This window comes from Nyctereutes procyonoides, unplaced genomic scaffold, assembly GCF_905146905.1.
Source record: "Nyctereutes procyonoides isolate TBG_1078 unplaced genomic scaffold, NYPRO_anot_genome, whole genome shotgun sequence".
Taxonomy (NCBI): Eukaryota; Metazoa; Chordata; class Mammalia; order Carnivora; family Canidae; genus Nyctereutes; species Nyctereutes procyonoides.
In genome coordinates, this window is record NW_026575146.1 from 79,824,027 (window position 1) to 79,834,972 (window position 10,946).

The 10,946-nt window shown below is 53.2% G+C and overlaps 1 protein-coding gene across 1 annotated transcript; it reads right to left on the minus strand.

Moving 5' to 3' along the window:
- Positions 1 to 2,793: 2,793 nt before the first annotated feature.
- TIMM50 (translocase of inner mitochondrial membrane 50) lies at positions 2,794 to 10,692 on the minus strand. The gene is made up of 11 exons (XM_055312045.1): positions 10,550 to 10,692; positions 9,527 to 9,686; positions 8,954 to 8,985; positions 8,705 to 8,726; positions 5,733 to 5,791; positions 5,522 to 5,641; positions 5,033 to 5,137; positions 4,840 to 4,938; positions 4,315 to 4,471; positions 3,861 to 3,967; positions 2,794 to 3,004 (listed from the first exon to the last, which is right to left on the minus strand). The coding sequence occupies exons 1-11, from the start codon at positions 10,655 to 10,657 to the stop codon at positions 2,903 to 2,905; spliced, it is 1,071 nt and encodes a 356-aa protein (XP_055168020.1). The 5' UTR covers positions 10,658 to 10,692; the 3' UTR covers positions 2,794 to 2,902.
- Between the last annotated feature and the right edge of the window lie 254 nt (positions 10,693 to 10,946).

A 10,946-nucleotide genomic window follows, 5' to 3' on the forward strand; every position in this document is an offset into this window, starting at 1 on the left:
CCTCTGTCTTCGCATACGTCTTCCACTCCCTCCTCTGTTGAATTCTGTTCTCAGCAGAGTTCCCCCTCCTGCAGGCACTTCCTTGACATTCACCAAGGTGGCAGGTACCTCTCTGAGTCCCACAGCCCCCCAGTTCCTCCCAGCCATGACCCTTCTGGCCTATGGGGGTCTAAGGCCAAATCTGACCGTGGTCCCTCTCCTGCGGACTCTTGCAAGGTTCCCCAGTGCCTTCAAAATACACTCTGAGGGGTGTCTGGGTGGCTCAGTCAGTAAAGTGTCCCACTCTCAATTTCAGCTCAGGTCTTGATCTCAGGTTGTGAGTTCAAGTCCTGCATTGGGCTCCACACTTGAGTGTGGAACCTACAAAGAAAAAGAAAGTAAGGAAAACATACACTCCAGGACTCTAAGTTTGACACTTGTGGCCCTCCGTCCATATCCCCCTACCCTAACTGGCTCTGTGGCCCAAAGCAGAGCCACACCCCTGGGCCAACTACCTGGAGGGAAAGTAAGCCCTGTACTGGAATAGATGGAGGAGTGAGCTTCCCATCACAGGAGACATTCAAATAGAATTTGGACAATCTTTAGAACCTGCTGTGGGAGAAGGTAAATTCCTGCTTTGGGTAGTAACTTGGGAAGATAACAGATTCCAGGTCTGAGATAGCTCAAACATTTTCAAGGTCACAGAAATAGCCAGGCTTTATTGAAGGTTTGTGCCAGACATGATGGGATTTCAGGTGATTCTGTCACGTGTATGGAGTACACTGTAGGAGAGTTTCCTGAGTCTCTTTGGCTATGGAGGACTTTTCCTTACAGGCTGATCTTAGGGCCAGATAGGCCACACTGAGGTGACATGTGAGCAAGACCTGAGGTAGGGGAAGAGGGGCAGTGATATGGATCCTGGGAAAATATTCCTGCCAGTACAGCAAGTGCAAAGGCCCGGAGGTGACTGTGCCTGACACGCTCAGAGATCCTCATTTCATTATGGTCAAATGCACCCTCCAAAGAGGCCTTGACTATTCCATCTGGTCTAAATCAGCACAAGTCCCCAAACCACTCTACTTTCCATACTTTACTTTTCTTAATGCATTTATTACCTCGAGAAATATCTTACAATTGTCTCCTCCACGAGGTGAGAACTTTTTACCTAATTTGCTCACTGATGCACCCTACTGCCTAGAACAAGGCCAGGCACTCAGGACTTAGGAGTCAATGGACGAGAGAGGTACTATCATTAATCTCTGATGAATGAGTAAACCAAGACCCCTAAAACCTAGCCCCAGGTATAGATAGTAGACCTTGGGGCTGGGAAGTTACGCAAATTTTAACTTCTTTGTAGACATCAGTAAGGTTTTAAAAAAATCTAGAGTTCAAAGGCTCCATCAATCTGGCCCACAAAGTTACATTTTAATTATAGCAACACCAAAATACTAAGCTGGTCCTGGCACTAAGTGCTGGCTGGAGGAGAGGCTGGGCCAGCCGGGTGTGGGGGCCGTCAAGCTGGTCCAGGATGCTGCAGTCGGTGAAGAGCTAGTGTGGTCACCTGGTAAGAAGGCTCACCGCCTGAGCACGGGCTGTCCTGTTTACCCCTCACAGCTGCTCCAAGATCAGTCCTCCCATCACACCCATTTGTGAGATGAGGAGGCAGAGGCAGAAGGATGCCTTGCCCAAGGTACACAGCTACCATCCGGGTGCCTCCATGGAGTGCCTCCCTCAGCCCTCAAGCCTAGCCTACGAGGCAGGTACTGTTAACATTGTAGACGGGGAAATGGAGGCACGTGAGGTGAAGTAACCTGCTCAAGACCATGGTAGACAGAAGTGGTGAAGCTGGGACTTGAACTTGGACAGTCCGGATCCCATACCATGGAGTGCCACGCAACTGTGCTGTCCATGTCAGAAGCCAGGACCCACGCATGGCTGCTTAAGTTAAAGTCAATTAAAATGATACAAACAGAAACTCCAGTCCTCAGTATCATGACGCTGTACGACCACTGGCTGCTGGACTGGATCAGTCTCACAGAAAACGCCACCATTCAGGGCTATGACAGTCTGCCTGTCCTAGTTAGGACCCAACATTTAAAAATTGGGAGACTTGGGGATCCCTGGGTGGCGCAGCGGTTTGGCGCCTGCCTTTGGCCCAGGGTGCGATCCTGGAGACCCGGGATCGAATCCCACGTCGGGCTCCCGGTGCATGGAGCCTGCTTCTCCCTCTGCCTGTGTCTCTGCCTTGTCTCTGCTCTCTCTCTCTCTCTCTGTATGACTATCATAAATAAATAATTAAAAAAAAATTAAAAAATAAAAATAAAAAAAAAAATAAAAATTGGGAGACTTAATATAACCCCCCCCCCCCAAAAAAAGCCCAACTTCTGGCTTCTATTGAAAAAGCTGATCAAGCAACTCCAGGCCCACCTTCCCACAGGGCCACAGCTGGCAGAGGGGGTAACAGCTGCCCTCTGGTCCCCCCAGAGCCCCAAGGAGCCCAGGCTTCGCGCTTGTACACAACACCCTGGCAGTGACCTGGCTCTAAATCCCCAGTGTTGACCTCTCTTCCCTTTTCCATAGATGAGAACTCACAGGGTCAAAGAGTGAGAAGTACTTTTTGAGGTCACACTTCACACAAGCCATGGCTAGAAGGACCTGGGTTTGCGGATTCCCAGGCCAGGGTTCAAAACCAATCCTGATCCATCAAACAACCGACACTGTGCTTGGCAGCCAATTAGCCACTGTGGGACGATGTCCCAAGAGTCCCGGACCTCACCCCGATGCCCCCATCTGGAGACTCTCCGGACACAGGAGTGTGGCATCTGGGATGGACTTTATTGGATGTGGCTGCCCAAGCCATTATCTGGGAGCACTGGGGCCTCGGGCCCAGGACCCAGGCAGTGAGTCTGATGAGGCTCAGAAGTCAGGGCTGTTTGGAGCGAGGCCATAAGCGGTTGGTAAGAGAGCCAAAGAAGAGGTTCTGCTTGCTGGATTTGGAGAGCTCAGCCAGGCGCTGCTGTTCTTCCTGGGGTGAAAGACAGGGAGGAGGGTCAGCCCGGGCTGGGTATTCTCCTAGACTCCCTCATCCAAGGGGCCATCTTCCTTAAACCTCTGCCCAGCCTTAAACCCCTTCCCCAAGCTCCTAGAACACCAGCCCAGACACAGGAGCCCAGATTCAAGTCCTGGTACTGTCATGATCACCCTCTCCAGAACCCCGGGAACCTACCCCAGATCCTTTTTACCCTAAACATAGATGCTGGTGAGACCCCAGGCTCTTCATCAGACTACACTGTTCTGGTCTCTGAGCCCCAGTGTCCAGCCCTCAGCTGAAGGACCCCAGTTTGAATGTTGGGGGAATCCCAGGCCCAAATCTCCAAAGACTCATCCTTTGGGCACTCAGGAGCTCCAGCCCTACTCGCAGGCATCCAACCCAGAATCTGATCAACCTCATTTTAGACCCCAGAGGATTTCTTTCCCAGGCTCAATCCATATTCTCAGCCTCATTTCCAAATTACCAGGATCACACTGAGAACACCAGAACTCCTTGCCCTGTCCCTTGGGCCAAGTGTCCAGGGATCCCCATTCTCCAGGCCTGACCCAAACCTCCTGTCCACACAAAACCTGAGCCCTCAGATTTGCTTGAAATCATCACAGACTACACCTCTCCAAGATCCATGCTTGGCTTTCCTGCCTCCTGCTCTCAAAGCAGGCTGTGGAAATCGACCACCTCCTTCCCCATTACAAGAGCCCTACAGGACAGTTGTGTGGAAGACCGGGTCCTTGGTCAAGGTCTTGCAGCCAGAGCAGAGACAGGCTGCTCTAGGGGCACTCCCTTGGGAACTGACGTGATGACCCCACCCATCTGCAGTCTGAGCACTCACCTGCTCTAGCCGGCTCTGCCGCTGTTTGAAAGCCTCCAGTGGGTCATCCTCCAGGGCGTAATGTTCTAACACGGTCCTGACATCTTCCACTCGGTTCAGCGCAATGGCTGTGGGCACAGTAGGTAGGGGTCAGGCAGGCAGAAAGGCCCCAGGGAAGCAGAGCCCACAAGGGTAAAGGTCAGACCCTGGGGCTGGTCAGAGCTACCTCGAACATTTCTTAACACGCTAAAAGGGCTCCCCTGGACATCCCCCCAAGAATCCCCTAAATATTCCAGAGCACCCCAAACATTCTCAGAAACTTCTAAAGACTGCAGGATGTTTGTGAATCTCTCACATCTCAAGTACCCAATTTTACATGTGGGTGGGGGAGGCAGCCAGAATTAAGCATCTATTATTCCTCTTGAGACTCAAGGGCTCCAAGGCCAGTAGCCAGGAGGTCAGGGATTAGTCTCACTCTTAAGGAAGGCAGACAGGTCCAACAAGACTCGGTCATCAGAGTTGCCGTCCCAGGGCCGCAGGGCGACGCCATTGTAGGGCTGAAGGCGAAAAGCTTCCTTCTTGCAGTCCACAACTACTACGCGGGCAGGGTCCCGATTCAGACATGAAATATCCTGCAAGTACACACAGGCCCAGAGACTCGTGTAAGCTACTACAATTACAATCCCAAAGACACTCAGCTCCAAACAGAGACAACACAGCTTCCAAACCTCATATCCCTCCATTACCCCCAACTGTCTTCTTTGGAGAGTCTTCACTTCCCCCCACTCCCATCCCCAGATACCCAGGAAGGGAGAAGAACCTAGGAGCCCAGCCTGTGCTGAGGGCAGGCTAAAGTCCTGTCAGAATCAGATCTGGGGCAGAAGAAGGGTTGAGGCTGGGGTCAGAGCTGAGGCCTCTTTTCTTTTCCTCAGAAGGCGTCAGTACCCCACCCCCCAAGTCCCAGAGGACCACCTATGCCCCGCCCCCCCAACCATGACACCTTAACATGGTGCCCATCCATGTATCTTGTGGCATCCCGGAACAGGCGGTAGGAGATGAAGCCATGAGGGTCCACACTGTCGATCAGTGGGAATGCAGTCTGGGGATGGGATGGGAGACACAAGATCAGGGTGAGCCTGACCCTCTGGATCTCCTGCCATACCGACCATCCCTCCCCTGTCCCGGGGCCTTACCATGCCAGTCTCTGATGTAAAGATGACGATTTCATACAAAGGGGCAAGCTGCTGGAATAAAGTTTCGATGCCTGGACGCTTCTTAAACCTCCAGCCGGTGGCCAGCTGGGGAGGCAGGAAGGACAGTGGAGTCAGTGAGGACAGTGAAACACCAAGACTCAGAAACCCCGAAGAGAACAAAGCCCCAGCCAGGGGATCCCCAGAACTAGAGTGCTCTCCCCCATCTTTGTAGCTCCGGGTGGGGGGTGCTCAGAAGCACATGGCTGTGACTGAGGGTCTAGGAGTCTGGAGGGTGTAGCACATATTGTGTGCTACAACAACCCACAGTGTGGGCAGTCTCACAGGTGAGAAAACCAGTGAGAGAGACGCCCCCTCCCCCACATCACACGATGGATCTGGCTCCAGAGTCTCTGCTCTGAACTGTATCATCGAGATCTGGCCACCCATGTCTATCTAGTGTCCCAGCCCGCTGCCTTCCCCAGGACACACCGACCACTCAGGGTGCAAGAGGACGCCTGTGAGCTCCAAGACCAGCGTGTAGGGCGGCTGGTAGTATGGCTCCTTTAGAGGGTCTGGGAGGAGGCAGGGACTGGTGGGCTCGATGATCATCTGTGGGGACAGGGACGGAATGGGAGCACTCAGACAAGGAAGCAGGGGCTGGGGCTGGAGGGTGGGGACTTGACTCAGAGTTCCTGCTCACCTGTCTGTAGTCTTTGAAATATTTGTATGTGCGGCGCAACTGCTGTACCAGAATTGGATCTAGGAGGATACAGGGGCACAAAGGGATTCCAAGATGAGCCACTGCTCAACCTCCCCAACAAACCAGGGGTTTATTTACCTACCAAACACAAACAAGTCTATACACCCACCTGGTTTGAAAGAGCTCATTTCTTTTTTTTTTTTTTAATTTTTATTTATTTATGATAGTCACAGAGAGAGAGAGAGAGAGAGAGAGGCAGAGACATAGGCAGAGGGAGAAGCAGGCTCCATGCACCGGGAGCCCGATGTGGGACTTGATCCCGGGTCTCCAGGATCGCGCCCTGGGCCAAAGGCAGGCGCCAAACCGCTGCGCCACCCAGGGATCCCCGAAAGAGCTCATTTCTAAGTGAAAAAGTAGAAGGCAGGGACATAACTGCCAGGCAGGAGTAGATACTTTTATTCACCTGCCCAATTCTAATGTGAATACTTCTACTCACACACCACCCCAGATAAAAACAGAATGTTTATGCATACATGTAACCCTGCTGATATTATACCAGCACGTTCAGTCCGTTTTGAACCACTAGGCTTCTTCTACATCTGTCGGTTAAAGCTAGTATGCTAAGTCTACTGAAACCATGCTAAACATACATATACACTTACATACTCTTAATCTAGTGGTTCTCAACTCGGAGGAATCTGGTCTGGTATCTTCCAGGGACTCGAGGCAATGTTTGAAGACACATGTGATGGCCACAATACTGGCAAATAGTGGATTGAGGCCTACCATACTGCTCAACACCCTCCAATGCACCCACCACTCCCCACAACAATGCACTACCTGCTTCAAAGTACCAACAGGCGGACGGACGCCTGGGTGGCTCAGCGGTTGAGCATCTGCCTTTAGCTCAGGGTGTGATCTCGTAGTGCCAGGACTGAGTTCCACATCAGGCTCCCTGCATGGAGCCTGCTTCTCCCTCTGCCTATGTCTCTCTCTCTCTCATGAATAAATAAATACGATCTTTAAAACAAAACAAAACAAAACATGGGACACCTGGATGGCTCAGCAGTTGAGCATCTGCCTTCGACCCAGGGCATGATCCTGGAGTCCCAGGATCCAGTACCACACTGGGATCCCTGCATGGAGCCTGCTTCTCTCTGCCTGTGTCTCTGCCTCTCTCTCTCTCTCTTTGTGTGTCTCTCATGAATATATAAATAAAATCTTTAAAAAAATAAAAATAAAAATAAAAAATAAAATAAAATAAACAAAGTACCAATGGGGCCAAGGTTGAAAAATCCTGGCCTAAATGAATATCCTGGGACAGCCCAGGTGGCTGAGTGATTTGGCGTTCCCTTTGGCCCCGGACATAATCCTGGAGACCCGGGATCAAGTCCCACGTCGGGCTCTCTGCATGGAGCCTGCTTCTCCCTCTGCCTGTGTCTCTGCTTCTCTATGTCTCTCATGAATAAATAGATAAAATCTTAAAAATAAATAAATAAAAATAAACTGGGTTCAGTATATTCATTTTTTTAATTTTGTTTATTTATTCATGAGAGACACAGGCAGAGGGAGAAGCAGGCTCCATGCAGGAAGCCTGACGCGGGACTCGATCCTGGGTCTCCAGGATCACACCCCTGACCGAAGGTGGCGCCAAACCGCTGAGCCACCCGGGCTGCCCTGAATCCAGTTTAAAGCAGGAAGTTTATCTGACTGCCTGCTTCATTAGGTACTTTTAGTTTAGTTAAACCACTGCCTATGTAAGGGCTTGCCTTTTCAAAACCAAAATGTTGATGGGACGCCTGGGTGGCTCAGCAGTTGAGCATTTGCCTTTGGCTCAGGGAGTGATCCAGGTCCCAGGATTGAGTCCCACATTGGGCTCCCTGCAAGGAGCCTGCTTCTCCCTCTGCCTGTGTCTCTGCCTCACTTTATGTGTCTCTCATGAATAAAAACAAAAACAAAAACAAAACCCAAAATGTTGAAACTAGTTATGCTAGCAAACACACACATTTTAAACCTGCAGGTTTACCCGCTCTATCTATCTATCTATCTATCTATCTATCTATCTATCTATCTATCTATCATTTTTACCCGCCCAATTTAAATCAGTATGTTGATTTCTTTAAATCAGGAATAGGTAAAATCTTAAAAAAAAAAAAAAATCAATATGGGATGCCTGAGTGGCTCAGCGGTTGAGTGTCTGCCTTTGGCTCAGGGCATTATCCCCGGATCCGGGATGGAGTTCTGCACTGGGCCCCCTGCATGGAGCCTGGTTCTATCTCTGCCTCGCTCTCTCTCTCATAAGTGGATAGATAAAATCTTAAAAAAAATAAAAATAAACTAGGAAGATTACCCGGTTAAAACACCATTACTTACCCACTTGGCCAGCTTAACTAACCAATGTATTAACATGTGGGTTTGCAAACTTCCCCAGCACGAACAGGTGGCTTTCTGGACCTACCAATTGTATTTTTCTCTGGGGAAGGGTCAGGTGTGACAGAACTGACAACTACTCTCTACTTATCTAACTTGCCAGAAACTCTCTACCAAAAGCTGGTTAACTAAAAAGGGAGGGAGGAAAGACATTGTTTTGGAAATGAGCCTGATGGGGTGGGGGGCTTAGGGGGAAAGAGGAGGCCCTCAGAAAGAGGAGGGGATTAAGGGCTGCAGCCGCTCAGATCTAAGGCACAGGAAGCCATGCGTCTGGTGGTAGACAGGCCCCCCTCTCTCCAAGCACTCCTACCGGTGGACTCCCCTCCCCCATCTCACCCTGACCATCTGCTCCTGGGCCAGTGAAGAGGACTGCGGCTTTGTAATGCCCCTCCCCCCAAAGCCATCCAGTTGCTGACTCCCCCACCCCCCAAAGAAAGGAGGAGGGGTGGGAGGCACCAGAAGGGAAGGGTAACATCCCTATAAGTTGCAGGATGGGGAGGTTCAGCGGGGGGACCTCAGAACCTGTGGCTGTTTTTACTCACCATTGTCGAATTCATCAGGAATCTGGAAAGTGGAGACAAAAATGTACAGTTTGGGATGGCAGAGGCTGAAACCCATCAAACCCAAAAAAGGAATCTCCAGGGCCCTGGGAGTTGTAGGCAAAGGTCCCTGGGAGGGAGAGGCTCATCCTGAGACCAGCAATGAGCCTGAGCAGACCAAAGGGGAAAGGACCCACAGGATGGGACCCCTGGCAAGGCTTAGGGTCCCATCTGGGTCTCTCTCCTCCTCACCTTGGCACCAGTTTCATCCACAGAGTTGTTTCCTGTAAAGGAGACAGGAAGGAATGAGAGAAATTGAGGCCCGGTCTCCTGAGTCTTGAGGAAGGAAGAGGGCAGGGGGCCTGGATTCCTGGGTCTGAGGGAAGAAGGAAGAGGCATGGTCTCCAGAGGTCAAGAGAGGATGGGGCCGGTAGTCAGGATCCTGGGTTTCCAAGAGAAGAGGGACTGAGGCAGGGTCTCCTCAGTCTCTGAAGGAGGAAGGGACTACGGGGAGGGCTGGAGTTTTGGGTGCTGCAGGAAGAGGTAGCTTAGGAGGCTGCTCCAGGCCTCTCCTTCCCCATCTTCCCCTCTTCCAAATGACTCTCTGTATCCTAGTGCAGAACCAACTAAGAGTTCAACCTTGAGCAAAGTGGGCAGAGGGAGAAGAAAGGTCTCCCATTTCCAAGGCTGATGTTCTAGTTGGCTGCCTTAAGGAGGGAGGAGCCAGGGAATGAAGATGGGCCAAACTCTTAAGAGAAAGGGGGGAGGTTCTGCAGAAGAGAGAGTCAAGGGAACAAAATTGGGAAACAGGCATATGTCCCTCACCAAAGATATAGACGACGCTCACAGTCCCACCGGCCCCGAGCAGCCCAGCCAGCCAGAGTGCAACTTTTTTGGCGTAGCTGGGACCCTCTGTGCCCCGCTGCTGCTGCTGTGACCCCTGAGCCTGGGCCTTGGTGCCTGAGCGGCTCCCAATTTCCGTGGCCTGCAATTGAGAGGAGGTAGATTAGCCGAAAGAGAAGTGAGAAAGGTCAGGATGATTCTGGCACCCTGGTCAGAGAAGAATCAAGGTTGGGAGCCAGGAAGCAGACACCCACATAGCCTTAGGGTGTTGGGTCTCTGCACAGGCAACCAGGGGATTGGGTTTCTTAGAATAGTCAAGAACTTGACTGTCCTGGGCCAGGTGCCCAAGGGTTGATAGGCTGGGCGCCCAGGATCCCGCAGGGCAGGGAAATGAAGTCAGGGAGCCTGGCTGAATGCCGGGAGCAAGGTGATGGAGAGCACAAAAGTGGGTTGGACGGGTAGTTAAGTCATGCGGATGCCCGGGGCTCACAGCAGTGGGGTACAGGGGGGGAGGGTAGGGAGTGGGGACAGAGGGGCAATCGCTTGCCTGGGGAAGTAAGGGCACGGAGTGAGGTCGGAAAGGCCGGATCTCCGTCAGTGTGGAGGCAGGTTGAATCAAGAGCCCGGGCACGGACCTCATCATCACCGCCACCACCGCGGGGACAGTACCCCCAGGCCAGTGTGGGACCCCAGCATCCCGGGCCCCTCCCCGACAAGCATTACCTGAGAGGTCACCGAGATGGGAAACAGGTGACCTCCCTTTCCCCGGTACCCACCTGGGGTCCAGAGGAGGTGGCGTTCAGAGGACGCACTTCGGCCCCCAGCATCTAGCTCGAGGGCGCAAGCGCTGCCCACCCGGGAGGCAGGGAAGCGGCCCGAAACGCGGGCGGCGTTCCATTCAGCACCCTGAGGTGCTGCGTCCCAGAACCCTCGCGCGGCGCGGGCCGCCCGAAACTTCAGGAAGGGGCACCCCCCGCACTCGCGGGCCACCTGCATCCGGCTCACCTGGTCCGGGGTCCGGGGCGGCGGCGTCGCCAGCCTCGCGCACAGCCCCCGCGCGCCGCGCCGCAGCTCGCTCCGCAAGCGCAAGGCCAGCGCCGCCGAGGCCGCCATCTTGCGCTGACGCCACGCGGCCCCGCCCACTCGCTCTCGTCGCCCAGCCCGGGCCGCACCTGGGCCAATGGGGACTCGGGGGTGGGGCGGGCGGACGGGAGCTCGAGAGGGACAAAGGGCCGCGGAGCAGAGCCGCCCGCGTCCTCGTTTCGGGTCGACCCGGCGCGCCGCGGTCAGGCGTTCCGCCCACCCCACGCCTCCCCGCCCCTGCAGCGGCGGGGAGCGGCTCACGCAGGGCCCGGGGGGCTAGGCTGAGGCCGCCGCGTAGGACCCTGTGGCTGCGGATCGC